The sequence below is a fragment of the Ananas comosus genome, linkage group 5 (assembly GCF_001540865.1).
Source record: "Ananas comosus cultivar F153 linkage group 5, ASM154086v1, whole genome shotgun sequence".
Classification (NCBI taxonomy): Eukaryota; Viridiplantae; Streptophyta; class Magnoliopsida; order Poales; family Bromeliaceae; genus Ananas; species Ananas comosus.
The window spans coordinates 7,700,306-7,720,763 of record NC_033625.1 but is presented as its reverse complement, the minus strand read 5'-3'; the positions used below and the strand labels follow the sequence as shown (position 1 = coordinate 7,720,763).

General features: G+C 38.0%; 1 protein-coding gene across 1 annotated transcript; it reads left to right on the top strand.

The window, feature by feature from the left end:
• On the top strand, window positions 5,988-7,347 carry LOC109709832. Its single transcript, XM_020232170.1, has 2 exons — window positions 5,988-6,968; window positions 7,205-7,347. The coding sequence occupies exons 1-2, from the start codon at window positions 6,206-6,208 to the stop codon at window positions 7,240-7,242; spliced, it is 801 nt and encodes a 266-aa protein (XP_020087759.1). The 5' UTR covers window positions 5,988-6,205; the 3' UTR covers window positions 7,243-7,347.

Genomic DNA, 20,458 nt, shown 5'->3' with positions numbered 1-20,458 from the left:
TTTCGATTTAGTTATTATCCTTGGTATTTCTGTTGATATATAGTTTAGTTAGTTTATGTGGTTCAGTATTTATTTACATTTGAAAATGTGGATTTCTGGATTTTATAAAATAAAAGGTTTTCTACCCCTCGTGGTAGCGTTTTTTAAAAGAATAAAAGTTTCTGTGTAGGAAACAGTTTTCAAAAGATTTTTGTGGATTTCTGTTTAAACCTTGAATGTAAAACTGTGATGTGAATGGTGAATGTATGAATGTATAGTTATCTTTATATTCATCTGGTTGTGGTTGTATCCTGGTTGTACTGTGTATTTGATCGACGCCGTGCAAATACAGGGGAGACTCTGTCCGTGTGAACAGTGGATTCCCTGTATTTGTGGCGGATCTGGCATACTCTGGGGTCAGGTTTTCAAAAAAAAAAATTCAGACGCTTTTCCGCTTTGTTTTAAACTGAAAAGGGACCCCGGGGCGTGACAGCTTCTAATGCCATATGTAAATTAGCATTACTTTCACATGTTTACTGATCTAGTGGATACTAGGTATTGTCAATATTCGTTATATTGAAATTCCGATCAAAAGATCGAGAGTGAGAACATTGCAAGTTAAAACGTGATGATTGAGACACATTGGACTATGGACTTTGCTTGCTTGCCATCGTGCTCATTCGCACACGCTTGTGAGGGTAGCTCCCTACAAGCTGGCACTCCGGAGTTGGCCTACGCGACAGTTACTCGCCCATGCAGGATTGAGTGCCGAAGTGCATTGCCGTGGGAAGTGTATACTACCACGGGGCCATTAGGCGCGGCGCAAGCCGGACTACCTTGGGTAGGTCCTTATTACTGAAATGTAAATTCTAAATGACAGTAATGAATGATTACCGGTTATAGTGTACAGTATTTACTTACACATTCATGTTATGTTCATGCTTCCAGTAGTTGCTATGCTTTTATTATTCAGTCGATTCATTACTGCAGAAAGTATGATTACATGTGGATTATATGTTCATTACCTGTTAACAGTATAGATATATCATGCAATTACTGCTTTTACTTTCATTCACCTGGTGTAATTCGCCGAGGCTGGCGGCTTACCCACTGGGAACTATTGTTAATAGTTCTCACGCCTTTTTTATGGTTGTTTTTACAGAGCCATCGACAGGAGAGGCTAGGGATCGTGGCAAGGGAGTCGCGTCTAGCTAGACACTGCTAGGGGCTTGCAAGTTGATCACCTTACTACTCGAGCTACGGCCGAGGGTGATGTCCCTGTGTATAGAGAGACTGCCATTGTACATGTTTTCGAGTAGCCTTTGATGTATATGAGTTTTTAGAACCAGAGATTATAGTTTTCTTACTTCTCTTTTATGTTGAGATTTTGGGTTGTATACTCTCTGTTCTTCTGTTGATGATATCGACTTGTACTTTGCTCTGATATCAGGATAGGATCTTCTATGTTTTCTTCCTATCGATTTGCTTCTTTGTAGACGCCTTATATACTGCAAGTGTATGGCGGGTCTGTGCACGTACCGGATATGTTTCCGCTGGTACCCGGGCGTGACAGTAAATGATATCGAAAAATTATAAAATTTGATTTCTAGAAGTTTTAAATGTTCTAGATAATGTTTAACGGTATGGATCGTCGATTCGGAAGCTCTATCATAAAAAATAACTTATACGAAGGCGATCGTACTCATAAGAGTATAGTGACTCGATCTCTCTCTCTCTCTCTATATATATATATATAAATATAGAATTGAGCTCCTATACTTTTAAAAGTACCAAGGTAATGGTGCTTGTGGAGTTTTGGCCATTGAATTAAGAGATGTGTGGTTAGAATGATGTGGGAACCCTAGGATTGAGTGGACAGTTGGTTGAATAGTATGATCTAATAGGTAAAAATGATCAACAGGATAGATCTAACGGTATAAAATTTACAAGCACCAAATGCTTAGTGCTTTTACAAGTACCATAGCCGGACTATATATATTTATACTATATATAAAAGCACGTATTTCAAATTTCGGTCCGTCGACAGACCCATTTTTTGGCGGGAAAAAAAATTAATTCCTCTATTCATTACGTAAAATAAATAACAGAATTAAACAAATTTTTAATTCCTCTTTGTTTCTACAACAGAAAAAAATTTATGCTTATCCAAATTTTTTGCCTACCGGAGAATATCTCCTTATCTCTATCTATAATATATATCTGGTCTATAATACTATTAATAGCACCAAGTTGTTGGTGTTATTGATTTTTTAGCCCTTAGATTGAGAAATATACGGTTAGGATGATGTGGGCCCCCTAGGGTTGAGTGGGTGGTTGGTTGAATAGTATAATCTAACGGATGAAAATAATCAAAGTGATTAATCTAACGGTAGAAAACTTGATAGCACCAAGTGCTTGGTGCTATCGATAGCAAAGCAGCCGGACTATATATATATATATATATATATATATATATAACGTGATTGAATTGTTTAATCCGATCTGCTTATTTTGGTATTTTGTGTTTATAATTGATCAGAATATATAGAATTAGGNATATATATATATATATATATATATAGGTCTTGTGTGCTATTAGGAGTGCAGAGGTTTTCGTACTCTTAAGTAATTTTCGATGATGGAGTTTTCGAATTGACGATCGGTTCTGTTAGACTTGGTCTAGCGTATTTAAAGTATTTAGAAAATAAATTTTGCGATTTTTCGATATCATTTACCAAGCGATTGAGGGTTCAAAATCAACGGCTAAAAATAAAAATATCATAAAAAGTGTGATATAACACTAAAATTTTCGATCAGAGATATTGATCTTATTGTAAATAGTATAAAAAAATTTCTATCAAAATTTTATCTGATCTGAATACTTTTATACCGTTAAACTTGCAAACGGTATACATCAACCATTAAAATTATTGATTCTGAACCCTTTTAATTGCTAGGTAAATGATGTCGAAAAATCGCAAAATTTATTTTCTAGATATTTCAAATATGCTAGATTAAGTCTAATGGAGCCGATCGTCGATTCGAAAACTCCATCATAAAAAAAGGCTTAGGAGCACGAAGGTCTCCGTGTTACTAATAGCACACAACACCTACTCTCTCTCTATATATATAGTTCGGCTACAATACTCTTATGAGTATGATCGCCCTCGTACTCATAAGTTGGTTTCGATGATAGAGCTTACGAATCGACGATCCACACCGTTAAACGTTATCTAGAGCATTTAAAATGTTTAGAAATCAAATTTTATAATTTTTCAACGTCATTTACCTTACAATCAAAAGGTCACAAAATTGACAATTTTTAAAGGCCGATATGGGGTATTTGCTAATTTAACAGTGTAAAAGAATCGAAATCGGTTAAATTTTTTTATAGAATATTTTATTCACTACATAGATAAAGATCAATAACCTCGATCTTAAATTGGAGGATCCGATCATCCATTCTTAAGACATCATTCGATTTTGACCGTTCATTTTATACCCGCTTGATGAACATTATTATGATTTCGAAAAATTACGAAATTTATTTTTTAGAAATTTTAAATACTCTAGATCTGTAAGGACTGAGATTTTGCAATGTAGCTAAACTCTTTGTTGACGATATTTTTGTGTGTAATTTAATTACATAAGTACTCGTCAAGTTTCAGCAGAAAATGAGTTAGAATGGAAAAGTTACGTGATCATTACTAATCACTTAAAGTGAATAGTAACTTCGGTTTTTCGGAGAGGCCGATCAGTGGAGATGGCTTTTGGTGCGTATCGGACTTCGTTCATAGCACTCCTATAGCTCGTTTTCAATGGTTCGATTATCCTGAACACAATGGCACTAACGGATTTGGGTTCTAATGCACAGTTTTCGAGAAAAAGAGTTTTATTGGATCTATATGTATAGGTGTGGTTTTTGGAGATTGGAGAGGATTGGTTTTGTCACAAATCGGCCACCGAATCGGATGAAACGAAATGGTAGATTCGATACCCCAGTCGTGCTGAATGCACTGGCGCAATCCGTTCGGAAATCCGACGGACTGATCTTCGGGAATCGTGAAATGTTCGCTGAGGGGTCGAAATCGGCAAAACGGAAAATTTGAGAAAAACCCAATATTTTATGTACCATTTTGCATGATTTTGAACGGCGAGGTGCGTATGCGCAAGTTACGCGCACTGGCAGGGACTGGTTTGAAAATATACGGCTTAGGAGGGTTTTTCTCCAATTATACATCTAAGTATAAATTGGTGTTAGGGTTCCCACATGAAATCCTAACCCTAGCCTACTCCAGCTAACCCTAGAGTACCCTAGCCGACACCATCTCCTCCCTGCCCTCGCCGTGCACGCGCCCCGGCAGCCGGCAAGCTCCTCCGGCCGCCGGAAAACCTCTCCCCGGCCTCCCCTCAATCTCTCTCTCTCTCTACCTCGGCGGTTGAACTCAGGGAAGCATCAACACCCTTGGAGCCTTCATCCCCTTGCCGAGACCAATCTCCGGCGTCATCCCCGTCGGCCCCCGGAGTCCGCGCGCGTCGCCGGAGCTGCCTGTGCAAGCCGCGGCCAACCCGGGTCAGGTCGGGCCGAGTTGACTTAAGCTCGGGGCCCGCGTGCTGTAGCAACCCTAGCTCGGCTGCCCCGTCTCCATCTGGCCGCCGGCGACCTCCCGCTCACCATTGAAGTCGTCCTCGATGCCGCCGGCCGCCGCTCTCACTTTCTGCAGCCGCCAAGACCTTGAGCGGGCCGAGGCTGAGCTTTCTTCCTATCCACGCATCGCCGCCGCCTAAAGCAAGGCGCGCCGCCCTCCCTCGGCCTTCGGCAACCCACCGCCGTCGCCCCGTGCTCCTCCGGTCGACACCTGGCCACCGCTGATCCCTTGAACCCGAGTTGAGCTGTGCGGGCTCGTAACTTGCCGCCGCGCCACCGGCCGCCTCCCGCCGCCGGCCAGCACGTGCTGAACCCCTCTTCGACCGGCAGCGACCTCCCCCTGCCGGAGCGCGCGCCGTCTGGCCGCCGCTGGTCACCCTCGGGCTCCGACCTGCTCCGGTGAGTTTTCAACAATTTTTCTGTTATTTGTTTGGAGTTCAAGTCGTCTTTTCAGTGATCCAGAGACAATCTGACGCTCCCGGAAGTGAGCACGATAATCCCTGTTTCGTGCTGAACATCGTGCTCACCTCCGTTGGGGTCAGAGATGCCCCGGTTTGCGTGATAGACGCGTTTTAAATACCGTGTGTGCTGTTTCGCTGTAGTTCGTGTCGCTCGCGCGTGTTACGATATATTTTATCTATATTAGGATGTTACGATATATTAGGATATTGTGTATTATTGCCTTATATAGAGTAGTATTATTGTCTTCTATAGAGTAGGATTATATAGTATGTAATCCTAGTTATACTCTTACTATAGTAGTCATTGTTACTATAGTAAGACAATCTCTTGTACTATATATATTCATTAATACAACTCAAGAGGGTATACACTTTAGCCCTTCTTTCATGGTATCATAGCGGGAACCCTAATGTGGGGATATCGATCCATAGCCACCATCCACCATAAATCTCATCTTTTTCTATAGGTGTCTTTTCTTTTGGTTTTCTATCTTCCCAGTACTGCTACAGTACTATCGCTCCAGTACTGCTACAGTATCATTGCTACAGTACTGATGCTACAGTACCGGTGCTACAGTGCCCATGCTACAGTATTTCTGCTACAGTATTTTCAGCCTTTCTGTGATTCCTCTTTGCTCCTCTCGTGCCGCTCGGACCGTCCTACTGTTGGTTGCTCGTATCGCTCGGTTCTTTCCTTGGTGCGGTCGATCTTATTTGGTGATAAGTGGTTCCTCTCATGTGGTAGAATTCAGGTTCTTTTTTTATTCACATCCGCTACATTCCGATTTATCTTTCTTTCTTATCTAGTGGTGGATCCTTATCTTAAGGTAGTAAACATGTCTTCTTCTACCTCAAATTTGCCAATTGTTAATATTAAAACTCTCATACCACTAGAACTCACGATTCCACATATCTTGTGTGGAAACAAGTCTTTCTTAATGTTCTAGAAAGTTTTGGTGTTACAAAACATGTGGACGGAACTAGTGTTGTGCCTTCTCAGACTATCGATACTGCTGATAAGAAGGAGGTTATAAATCCTGAATATGTGAGTTGGAAAAAGAACGATACTACTATACTTTCATGGATTAATGCCACTTTATCTCTTAGCATATTACATATGGTTGTTTCTAGCTCACCTAAAACTGCATATGATGCTTGGAGAATTATTGAGGCATATTTTCTTGATAAGACTGCTTCCACGGCTTTTTCTCTAAAATCTGAATTGCGGAGCATCAAGAAAGGCTCAATGAGCATGAGTGATTACATGCAAAAGATCAAGACGATTGGTAATGCTCTTCAGGCGATTGGTGAAATCGAGTCAGACCATAATTTGGTCATGACTGTTCTTCTAGGGCTACCTGAGGAATATCGAGGTTTTGTTAGTGCTCTAAACACACACAGAAATAAGCCAACTTTTGAACAACTTCGTCCACTCTTGATGCAAGAAGAAACAGAAGTTCAGCGTCGCACTAGTGTGACTACGTCCTCTGCTATTCCCACTATTGACAGTGAAGCTCTTTATGCCAATCGTGGACGTGGTAATCGTGGAGGCCGTGGAGGTAGATATCGTGGAGGCCGAGGACAACGTGGTAGACACTATTCTGGTCGTGGATCTCCTGAAATCTACCCACAGTCTCAACCTAATTATCCTCAACAATCTTACACTCCAAATCAACAACCATATATTCCGAAGTCCGGCATACAATGTCAGATATGTGGAAAGTTCAATCATTCTGCTCTTCAGTGCAGACAACGCTTCAATCATTCTTTCGCTGCTGATGAAGTTCCTCAGACCTTTGCTGCTATGAACCTTCACGAACCCGGTGAGGAAGTCTGGTATCCGGATACCGGAGCATCAAATCATATAACCGCAAACTCTGGTATTCTCTCATCTTCTAAACCTTATAGTGGGCATGAAAAAATTCTTGTTGGTAATGGAAATTTACTTGATATTACTCAGACAGGTGAAACTCAATTGAATACATCTTCTAACTCTTTTGCTCTAAAAAATGTTCTTGTTGTTCCTACTATTAAGAGAAATTTACTTTCAGTGCGTAAATTCTGTCAAGATAATAATTCTCTTTTTGAATTTGACTCTACTGGTTTCTCTGTGAAGGACAAGGAAACAGGGAAGGAGCTTCTTCGATGTCCTAGCTCGGGAACATCACTTTATCCAATTTCTTCTAGACTTGCAAGTGTAGGGAATAAGCAACAACTAGCTCTTATTGCATCTAGATTTAGTGGAGATGTCTGGCATAGACGGTTAGGTCATCCTAGTCTTCCTGTTCTTTCTACATTTATTAAAAATAATAAAATTGTTTCTGATTCTGCACTGAAATTATCTGTCTGCAATGCTTGTAATATGGGAAAACATGTTAAACTCTCATTTCATGATTCAGAATCTCAATCTGCTTTTCCTTTTCATATTGTTCATTCTGATGTTTGGCAATCACCTGTGCCCTCGGTTTCTGGATACAAATATTATGTTATTTTTATCGACGATTATTCTAGATTTTCCTGGCTTTATCTTTTAAAATTTAAACATGAAGTTTTTGACAAATTTTTCGAGTTCAAGAAGATGGTTGAAAATATATTTCATAGCTCAATAAAAATTTTTCAATCTGACAATGGTACGGAATTTGTAAATGACAAGTTTTCTAGTTTTTGCTCACAAAATGGAATTATTCACCGATTTTCTTGTCCTTACACTCCTCAACAAAATGGCCTTGCTGAGAGAAAACATAGGCATTTATCTAACATTGTTAGAAGTCTACTATTCCAAGCTGGCTTGCCTCCTCGTTTTTGGGCTGAGGCCATTCAAACTGCTGTTTTTCTTGTAAATCGACTTCCGTCTCTTACTGTTTTAAATAGGCGGTCACCATATGACATTCTCCATTGTTGTGCTTCTCCTGACTTGTAACTTATCAGAGTCTTTGGATGTTTGTGTTATCCCAATGTTCAGGACATTGCAGATCACAAGCTCTCTCCCCGATCACTTCCTTGTATTTTCTTAGGTCTTTCTGACAAACATAATGACTTTCGCTGCCTCTATCCGAGCACTGGAAAAGTTTTTATTTCTCGCCATGTTACTTTTGTTGAAACTGTTTTTCCTTACTCTTGTCTGTCCATATTTTCTTCCTCATCTTCCCCCACTACCTCAATTTTTCAAATGTTTCAACATTTTCTTTCTAATCCTCCCTTATTGGGCGAAAGTCCTTCCTCTCTTGATGCCATCTCTGGTTTTTCCTTCACACGCCTTTCTCCGGATGTTAGTTCAAATGCATCTGTTTCACCATCGAAGACTGTATCGACTTTTTCTTCCACCTTGAATCATGATGCCACACAGGTTAGTGATGAACATGCTGCCACTGTTGCTGGTCCACCTGAACTCCGAGTCTATACCAAACGACACACCCTCCGACCTTCTGCTACTACAGCTTCACCTTCTCCTGTTGAGTTGACGCTTCCACATCGAACAGGCCACCTTCACCTCAGCCTGTTGAGCCTTCCTTACCAATCCAGACATACTCTATGCTTGCTCGATCTATGGCTAAGAATTTTGCTGGGTCTACCTCCTTCCTAGCTTCTACACATACTACTCTTCCTACTGAGCCTACCACTTTTCATGAAGCTTTTCAGGATGCAGGTTGGCGTGCTGCCATGGCTGAAGAATTTGATGCATTACTCACCAATGATACTTGGGAGCTTGTTCCTGCTCCTCCTTCTGTCAATCTTATTGGCTGTAAATGGGTCTACAAAGTCAAACAGAAGGCGGATGGCTCTCTTGAGCGTCTCAAAGCTCGACTAGTGGCTCAGGGTTACAAACAACAACAAGGCATTGATTTTGATGAGACTTTTTCTCCGGTTGTCAAGTCGACCACTATTCGTACTGTTCTTTCAGTCGCTCTCTCCTCTGGATGGTCTCTCCGACAACTTGATGTGAAGAATGCCTTTCTTCATGGCACTCTCTCTGAGGAGGTTTATATGAAACAACCACCTGGCTTTGTGCATCCTTCGCTTCCTAGTCACGTTTGCCGCCTACGTAAAGCGATATATGGTCTCAAACAAGCTCCTCGGGCTTGGTTTCAGCGTTTCACTTCTTTTCTTTCTGAGATTGGTTTTGTTGGCAGCACTGCTGATCCCTCAATGTTTGTTTGTCATTCTTCCTCTGGCACTCTTGTTCTCCTCTTGTATGTTGATGATATTATTGTCACCGGCAGTTCCTCATCTCTTCTCGATGCTCTTATCGTTACTTTACAACGCGAATTTGCCATGAAGGATCTCGGACCGCTGCATTATTTTTTGGGTATTGAGGTTCATCGCTCTCCATCTGGTCTTCATCTATCTCAACAAAAATATGCGCATCAATTGCTTCAGCGACATGGTTTTCTTGACAGTAAGCCCGTTTCTACTCCTCTTTCGCCAACATCTCGTCTCTCTTCCCATGAAGGGCATCTTCTTGAGGATCCATACACTTATCGTCAGATCGTTGGTGCTCTCCAGTATCTCACTTTCACCAGACCGGACATTTCATATGCCGTCAACTCTGTTGCCCAGTATCTTCATGCACCTCGTGAACCACACATGCAAGCGGTCAAACGTATTCTGCGTTATATTCGGGGGACGCTGACTTATGGCCTTCCTATCTCTCGCTGTGACAATCCTTCTCTTGTGGCCTTCGCTGATGCTGATTGGGCTGGTTGCCCCGATACACGTCGCTCTACTTCTGGATATTGCATTTTTCTTGGGCCAAATCTTATCTCCTGGTCCGCTAAGAAACAACCCACCATTTCTCGTTCTAGTTCTGAAGCAGAGTATCGTGCTGTAGCCTACACACTTGCTGAGACAGTCTGGATTCGTCGTCTCCTTCGTGACCTTCGTGTTTTCTTATGGCGCTCTATCAGTATTTATTGCGATAATCTCAGCACCACCTACCTTGCGGCCAATCCTGTTCTCCATGCTCGCACGAAGCACATTGAACTTGATCATCAATTTTTGCGGGAAAAAGTTCAGTCTGGTGATTTGGCCTTAATTCATATCCCTTCTGACAAGCAACTTGCCAACATTTTCACCAAGCCCCTGTCATCCTCTCGGTTTTCGATATTGCGGCTCAATCTTCGTATCCGATTATCGGATGCTTAGCTTGCGGAGGGATGTTACGATATATTTTATCTATATTAGGATGTTACGATATATTAGGATATTGTGTATTATTGCCTTATATAGAGTAGTATCATTGCCTTCTATAGAGTAGGATTATATAGTATGTAATCCTAGTTATACTCTTACTATAGTAGTCATTATTACTATAGTAAGACAATCTCTTGTACTATATATATTTATTAATACAATTCAAGAGGGTATGCACTTTAGCCCTTCTTTCAGCGCGCTCACTACAGTGGCTGGCAGTGCTCCCAAGTAGGAGCACGGCCTCCCGCATGCCGAGACCTGTCAGCAGGTGCCTCGGCTTGGCTGAAAGACCTTTGGTTTGCACTGTCGGGCCATAAAAGCCCGGAAATCACATAAATTAATGTGATTCTATGTAATCGGGAGGGTTTTTACGCAATTGTTAAATTTGTGGATGCTGTTGGCAGTGTGTACGAGAAGTGGGTAACCTCTGGACTGGTTGTCCAAGGCCCTAAGCCTTTCCGGAAATCAAATGTTGATTTCCCGTGCGTTTTCGGCGAAATCCGCTGACGGAACGCGTTTTTGGTTCAGAATTCTTCCGACGGTGCCTCATGGTAGATTTTTGTTGTCACTGAGCCTTGTTGGCTGGTCACCAGCGTCATTTCGAGGGTTCAGAAACGACGGGTAAGCTACGGTGGGTTCCGGTGTCGAATTGGACACTTTTGGGAACCGGGATAGGAACGATTATATGACGATAATCGTTTCGATGTGAGGCGGTGTGTTTGCTGCCAAGTCCCGTGAATAATGGTGTTTAGTGACAGCGGATGACTCGTAGCACGAGTTGGTGAGTTTCGGGATAGTTCGTGGGTCCCGGCGGAGTCCCGGTGCTATTTTCGGGACTTCCGGTGTGTTCGGCAATCGATTTTGGAAAACCGATTCCCGTAGGTTTGTTGGTGGGGATTGTGAGTTAGCGTTTTGTGTTCGTGGGTTGAATTCTTACCCGGTGGACCCTTCGTAGGTCCGGCTGTTTCGTCTCCGCAGTTGGAAGGCTAATACCATATTTGTACAAGTGGGTACTTCGATCCGAAGTCGGTACAGTGGTGCACGCTCGGTGATATCTTCTTACCCTTGTTCTCCCATTATTATTCTACATGCATATATTATATATTGAGCCTAACACCTATACCATGTTTCCTTGTTGCTCTACTTAGCTGTTTTGCATATTCTGTATCATGTTTAGAGTAGAGCAGTTTCGTGATTACATGTGAGATCGGTGACCTAATTAGTCGGTTGTTGTATTTCGTATTCGTGACATTGTTGTGACCTAGTTGGTCGGTTCTATGACTCCTGTCATTTGGTGACCTACGAGGTCGGTGTACCCTGAGGGGTAGGATTGTCGGCTAGTGGCTGACGGTTAGTTCTAGATTATATTGATACATGATGTGACATTCTTGTGACTTATTGGTCGGTTCTTTCGCATACATGGTAGTTGACTTTGAGTGATCAGTACTTGCATACCTTTGGGAGGATGTTGAGTTGTTCCATCCTAGTTGACCTGAGTGGTCGGTACTTGTGTTCCTTACAGTTCGATGACATATTGGTCGGTGTGCCCTGAGGGGCGGTGATTATTGGCTAATTGTCGACGATTGGCTTTTGAGCATATACATGACTATATATGCCTTGTACGACACTGAAGGAGTCTTAGACAGGGTTACTAACCCGGGGTACTTCAGTTGCCAGCCCAATGGGAGGTGATGTTTCATAGATAGGGTTCACCACCCTGAGTTCTCACCCCCAGACTTGATATACGCCGTGCTTAGACAGAGTTAGTGACTCTGGGTGCGGGTTGTTGTGTCCCTCCGGAGTGATACTTGATTTGCAGTCCTTGAGACCTATGGGCGAGCTTAGGCCAAGTCTTCATGACAGGCCACAGGGATTGGGTATATCTTAGACTGATCGTCCGGTTGATGCATACTTGCACTTCGTCTGTATTACAGTAGAGGCTAGTCATATTCCCTTGCACTGTTGGTTACCCATGCATCATTACTACTGTAGTTCTGATATCCATGTATGCATTCTATTCTATTTTACAGTAGCGGTAGTTACATTTTCTATTACTCTTTCCTTTTTTTCTGGTATTATAGCTACTGTATTTGTGATATCTACTTATGACTTTGTTGATCTTTTTCTGCCGGTGAATACTCATGGCCTTTGTCGGCTTGCGATACCCACTGGGAGGGGGAGACATGTTTACATGTTCTCACCCCCCACCAATTTTCAGGTATTGCGGGCGGTGAGGGTTGAGACGAGACGTGAGACACGTTCGTAGCGGTCGATAGAGTTTCCGGCCCGGTGACATTCGGTCTAGTTTCTATCCTTATTCAAAATAACTAACTTAAACTTTATGGTTCAGTTGGCTTTCATTTACTTGAATAAATGTGACTTTGGTGAATGAATTAAAGAATTTAGGGTTTTCTTTGAGATGAAAACGATTTTCTACCTCTTGTGGTAGCGTGTTTTAAAGAAAAAGTGTTTCCATGTGGGAAACGATTTTGAAAGGTTTTAATTGGTTTTCATGACTCTTAGTGCTTCAAAATGAGTTTCCGGGTGGAAAACATGTTAAAATGATAGATGCGTATTTATGGATATTTGTAATGAAATGAATGTAAATATGAATGGTAAATGTATGTGTATGCTCATACGGTTGTCGTTGTATATTGTACTCGTGCGACGCCGTGCAAATACACGGGAGACTCTGTCCGTATGAACAGTGGATTCCTTATATTTGTGGCGGATCTGACATACTCTGGGGTCAAAGTTTTCAAAAAATAAAAAAATTGGGCACTTCCGCATTGGATCTTAAATCCAAAGGGACCCCGAGGCGTGACAAGATCATATTTAACAGAGTGGATTGTCGATTTGGAAACTCCATCATTGAAAACAACTTATGAGTATGAAGGGCTTTATACTCATAAGAGTATAGTAGCCATAGCCTATATATATATATATATATATATATAGACTTAGACTGGAATACTATCAATAGCACCAAGCATTTTGTGCTATTAGGTTTTCGGCCTTTGGATTAAAAAATGTACGGTTAAGATGATGTAGGCCCCCTAGGGTTGAGTGAGTTATTGGTTTAATAGTATAATCTAACGGATGAAAATAGTCAAAGGGTTAAATCTAACGGTGGAAAACTTGATAGCACCAAATGCATGGTGCTATTGATATTATTCCAGCCGGACTCATATATATATATATATATAGAATTGAGCTAGAATACTTTTAGAAGTATCACACTTTTGGTGCTTCTAGATTTCTAGCCCTTGGATCTACTCCTTAATTACTAATAGCCCTTGGATCAAACACTATTCCACCTACCACCACCTACCACCATCATCACAACCCTACATCTCTCTATCCAAGGGCAAAAAACTCAAAAGCACCACCCCCTAGGTGCTTTTGAGAGTATTCTAGCTCAACTCTATAGAGCTAGGCTGGTATACTATCGGTAGCACAGAGGTATCCGTGTTACCAAGTTGTTTTCAATGATGTGGCTCCCAAATCGACGATCGGCTCTATTAGACTTGATCTACACTATTGAAAGTATTTGGAAACTAAATTTCATAATTTTTCGACATCATTTGGCTAGTGATCAAAAGATCTCAAAATTGACAATTTTAATAATAGATTTGATGCGTTTGTGAATTTAACGGTGTAAAACAATCCAAATTTGATGAAATTTTTGTTGAAATTTTTTTTCACTATTTAGAGTAAGATCAATATTTCTTATATTAAATTCAAGTCTTTTATCATCATTTTTTATGAGATTTTTATTTTTAGCCATTCATTTTTAGATTATTCGTTTGATAGGTAAATGATGCCGAAAAATTATGAAATTTAGTTCCTAAATACTTTCAATAGTCTAGATCAAGTCTAACGGAGCCGATCGTCGATTTGGAAGCCGCATCATGAAAACAACTGTACAATGGAGGCCCCTCCGGCCCCGATAGTGATACAGCCCTAACTCTAATATATACATATATTATAGTCCTACTATAATACGATATAATATATAAATATATTATCACTACGAAATAAAAATACCTTTAATATACACGATAATACTATTTATATTTATATATATAAATAGTGCTAGAAAGCCACATCCTATTATAGGACAGGAGCCACTCTGTCCTATCACAATGTTCTTGACGAATCGAGATCCGTAATGCGATGACCGAGCCCGTCAGTTGACCGAGAGTAATGTTGCAAAAATCTAGAAACAAAACTCATAAATTTCAAAAAATTATTTAATAGTGATCAAAGGTTTAAAAACGACAATTTCTGACGCTATGCCCGGCAGTAGAGCCCGTTTGTTTTAACGTGTACGGCAATCCAATGCTTGAAATTTTGAAATAAAAAGTTTTTTAATCATTAGATAATGTGTTTGATAACTCGATTATGAATTGAGAAAAGCCTAACCTTTATTTTAAGAAGTGAATCCATTTATGACCGTCGTCATTTCTTAACTCTCTAAGAAACTGAAAGATTTTTTAAATATTACAAAATGTTCTCAACATCTGTCTAATGTGAGATCAACTTTCAAACCGGGTGCCGTTATCAATTGAAGTTCCGATCAATCAAAAAACGACTTGATAGGACAATGGCCCAATCCTATTAATAGGATAGTAGCCGGACTCTATAAACAATAACCATAACTATAGAGAGAGAAGAGAGAGAAGAGAGAAGAGGGAAAAGAAAAGAGAAGAGCTGGCGCTAATGCTATCGATAGCACCAGCACTTGGTGCGCAAGTTTTAGCCGTAGACTTAACTCCTTTGATTAATGTATCCCGTTAGATTAAATACTATAACCAACCACTCACGCAACCCCCTAGAAGGCCCACCATCATCCCTATGCCCACATTTCCAATCCAGGTTAAAAAACTAAAAACATCACTAAGCTTGGACTATTGCATAGTATTTCACCTTTATCACATACTACTTAAATATAACAATATATATATAATACTAAAACTATATATAGTATATACAAAAAATTAGGAAAATGAAAGTTTATAATTTTTCCGACATTATTGTACCTATCAAAACAAAGGTCTAAAAATAAACGGCTAAAAAAAAAGCTCATAAAAAATGATGATAAAAGACTTCTGAATTAAGATCAAGGAGTGACTTGCTCAAAAACATATTGAAAAAAAGTTTCCCCTAAAATAAAATTTATCAGAATTTGATTGTTGCTATACCCGAAATGCAACAAACGCATCACAACGAGCCATTAAAATGTCAAATTTTGACCGACCCTTTTAATCACAGCCAAAAAATCCGAAAAATATGAAATTGAATTCCAAATACTTCATAGTCTAGATCCAAGTCTAATGGAGCCCGATCGCGATTTGAACCGCATCATTGAAACAACTGGTACACGGAGGCGCCTTCCCGTGCTCCCGATAGATACCAGCCTAACCCTATATATAATTACTTAATAATATTATATACCGTATACTAACTGTATATACGTATATATATATCTACTATGCCTCCGCCTACCCGATAGACACCAGCTAACTCTATATAATGTATCACATACATACCATATGTAATATATTAATAATAATATATACATATCATATACTATGCTTTTCTATACTCATAGTATATCTATATTGCATAATTATACTATATATTTACTACTTATACTATAGTATCATACTACTACTGTAACCGTATATGTATCTATACCTATCATTATACGGTATGCTACGAATATATATAATAATATATACTGTATATATAAATGTAATACTAACATTCATTGAATACAAATATACGAATAGCTGAAATTTGAACCTTTATTGCATTTTGTTATTCGCTCTGATTCTAAGTTCATATTTACATAATACACCTATAGTGAGATAATATCTACACACCCCTTACAAATTTCTGAAATATAATAATGCATTTTTTTTATTCAAAATATATCCATTCGATAGTTTTCGTTATTTAAAAGTAACCACCATGTTTAGTATATCCATAAGTCTTCTCAGATAAATCCGGATGTTAAATTCTACAAAGAGCAAAAAAGAAGCTCTTTGAAAACCACACAAAGATGCTATGTTCAAGTGCAATATCATGGCCAATATCCGTTTAGTCCCATTTCTTTAAAGGGCCGAAAAAAGCTTAAAAATTCATTTTACCCTAAATAAGGCAAATAAGAAAACTTGGTGATAGTAGAAGAGTGGATTCCAAGGGCAAAAAGCTCAAATATATTCTTTTGCCCCATAGCTAATAAGAACAAATAAAAAATTGGTGATGATAGAAAGATATTCGAAAAAATAAATAGTAACTTTACAGAGATCACGAACTGTTCCTAAATGCACTTCAAAGTATCTAAGGGTATATTCTGAAAAACGTTGAAAACGTAAAAAAAAAAATATATAATCGTTCAAGTGGGGGAAAACGAGACATTGAAAACAACTTGGAGCACGGAGGTCTCTCGTGCTTACATAGTATACCTAGCTAATCTACTTACTCGCTTATATATATATGTATAGCTAGAGCTCTATCCTAATTAAAGGATTAGGAGCACTGTCCTAATCAAAATTGTTCTAGATGATCGAGATTCCAAATCTAATACGAGCCACGTTGAAGTGATCTCTAGAGTTATTTGATATCAGAACTAAATTTCATAAATTTTAAAAATTAATTATTTTTTTTATTTTACTGGATCAAGTGTTCGTAAAATCGTAATTTTTGACTAGGCTCTATATGAGCGTATTGCTTGTTTAATCGTGTAGAGCAATCTAATTGCTTGAAATTTTTGATAGAAAATTTTTATACTATTTAGAGTAATGTTTGGATAACTCTGATTTATGATTGAGAAAGTCTCTCTATTTTAAGAAGTTATGCATCTTATACGTCCCTCATTTTTAACATTAAGATGAATTGATAATGATTTTAAATTGAACATTCTACAATTTGGTTTCTAAACATTTATAATTGTGTAGATGAATTTCAATCGGTGCGGATTCAATTTGAAGTTCTGATTAATCAAACGACTTGTTATAGGACAATCGCTCCAATCCTATTAATAGGATAGTAGCATAACTCTGTCTCTCTCTCTTATATTATATAGGTCGAGCTGCTATGCTATCGATTAGCAACCAAGCCATTGGTGCTGCAATGTTTTATGCCCTAGATTAATCCTTTGATTATTTTTATCCGTTAACATTATAATTCAAGCGACCACCCTCACACCCTTAGAGGAGCTACTACATCCTAACCGACATTCTCATCGAAGGGCAAAAAACCTAATAATCGACTAGCTATGTACTATTGAAAGTATTCAGCCTAGTTAATATAATAATATATATATATATACTATTATATATATATATTATATATTAGGAAATGAATTTTAATTTTCGACATTATTATAACCTATCAAACAAAGTAGTTTAAAAAATAACAGGCTAAAATAAAAATTATAAAAAATGATGTAAAGACTTGATTTAAGATAGAGGTAGTGATCTTACTCTAATAATGAAAAGAATTTTCATAAATTTTATCAGATTGTGGATTATTTACGGCCGTTTAAATTCACAACACATCAAACTCGACCATTAAAATTGTCAATTTTGAGGACCTTTTAATCACTAACGCAATGATGCGAAAAATTATGAATTTAGTTCAAATCTTTCAATAGTCTAGTAAGTCGTAACGGAGCCGATCGTCGATATCTGGAAGCCGCATCATGAAACACTGTGTGTAGCACAGACGGCCTCTGTACCGTATAGTATACCAGATTAACGTATATTATTATATATATATATATAATATATATATTATATATATTTATATATATATATATAATTATATAATTGATTGAACTTAAAATATAGATATATGAATTTGAACCAGCGTGCCAGAATTAGTTGCATTTTGTTTAAAAACGAAAAATATTCCTCTGTGATTCTAAGGTTATATTTACATATTAATATTGGAGATAATTTCTACACCCCTAAAATTTTGAATACTATAATGCCACGTCTTTTTTTTATTTCAAATACTCCTATCGTATGTTTTTCGTTATTAAAGTAACCCACCTGTTTAGTACATATTAAGTCTTCTCACGATTAATTCGGACATTAAATTTCTAACCAAAGAGCAAAAGAAGCTCTTGTTAACACACGTAAAGATGTATTTCAGGTGGCAATATCGACTGCTCCATATCCGTTTTAGTTCTTTAAGGCCGAAAAGTTTAACAATTATTTTACCCTACCTAAGGCAATAAGAAAATTGGTATAGTAGTAAGAGTGTATTTGAAAGGCAAAAAGTCAAAATATTATTTTTTGTGCCACATAGCTTAATTATTAAGAACAAATATAAAAAATTGGTGATGATAAGAAAGATATATTTGAAAAATAAAATATAATTTTACAGAGATCCATGACTGTTCCTAATCAGTTCAAAAGTTATCTAAGGGGGAGCGTATATTTGGAAAAAGTTTGAAACGTTAAAAAAATATATTGAATCTTATAAGTGGGGTAAATACGGATAGTCTAAATTTTTTTTAGAGTTTTATAAGTAGTTGTACCCAATATATATTATGAGGAGTGCTATATATACATCGAATCGGGATGTGTATTTTACATCCCACCCATCTAATGGGTGGAATGATTTTACTAGTCACATAATGGGTGGAATGAATCATATGTGACTAGTAAAATCATTCCACCCATTAGATAGGTGGATTGTAACTTGTACACTCCAATTAGGGTGTACAAACAGTATTTTCTATATATTATTATCCGAATACAAATTTAATCCATATTTGAACCAAATCTATTGTTAGCCGATATGGTATCGAAAATTAAGTATCCGATATATATATCCATATTTGAATTCGCATCCGAAGATAAATATGATGCAGATATGGGTTTATCAAAATTTGACTGTAAACTCCTGTCAACATCTCGGCACATTTTCTATTTTTGATATCTAAGAAGCGGGGGAAATCAACTCTTTTTATGTGAAAGAAAAATCAGTGATTGAATCCCTCGATCTTGAGAATAGCTACTGATGGGACTTAAAAACTTTAGGCTTAGACAACATTTAGAGGCCGTTTGGCTAGTTGTAATTATAAATATAGTATAGTGGGTGATGTATGCAGTTAAAAATATAGCAATTGCAACTATATGCATCATGTTTGGTTAGATAGAGTAGAAAATGTTGCAACTACAAATAATTTATTTGATTGAATGTAGTTGAGAAATGATTTTTAAACTTTTATCATTTTATATATGATGGTGAGATTACCTTCAATGTAAAAAATATATATATATTTTTTGTTTTAAAAATAATTAGGGAGGTATGCTTATCTTTTGTTTAAAGTTATCAAACAGCTATAGTTGAAACTACAGTCAATTTGAGCGTAGTTCTAACTGCTGTAGTTGGGCCTCCTCCTGCAGTTTCTACTGCAGTAGTTGAAGTTAAATATATCAAACCAAATATCGAATTTGTATTTTTATGTATTTACAATTATAGTGCAGTTGTAACTACCTACAACCAAACGCCCCTTATTGGTACGAGAGAATATTCATAGACAGTTACCCAAAGTTTAAGACATTAGATGATCCCAAGCTCAAGCAATTACATGCTTCCTCAGAGGAAATGAAAGAAGGAAAATTTTTAACTCCAGTGTTTAAGAATTGTCTCTATGAAGATGGAAGAGTCGAAAAAAAAAAAACCAAAGGAACTTTCTAATTCTAGCTTTGCATCTTTCTAATAGTAGTTTGCATAAGAAAATGAATAGGGTGCCTTTCCTAAGGAATGTTAAGTTCTTGCTCCATTCACTAACTCAGGTAAAAATTGTATGGGACACTCAAGCCATTTTCAAATGGGGGCATGAATTTCTTTTAAAAAAAATTAACATTTCCTTGTGCTCATTTAGATTTTCAAAAATAGTCGAAGTTTCATGGAAGAACAAGGACATCATGGAGCCATCAACTTATAATTTTTAGTTTGAATTATTTTATTTAGTTTAGTTGAAAGTCTTATTAATTTATTTATTGGCTCTATTACCTACTGTTTTTTACATTATTTTTGTTTATTTGTTGAAAAACTATTAAATTTGATGAAACCCTATATGGATTTAAGTAAGAAGATATTTATTCTCTTGACTAAAATATCTCACTTTTCAGAATAATTAGAAGTTATGAGA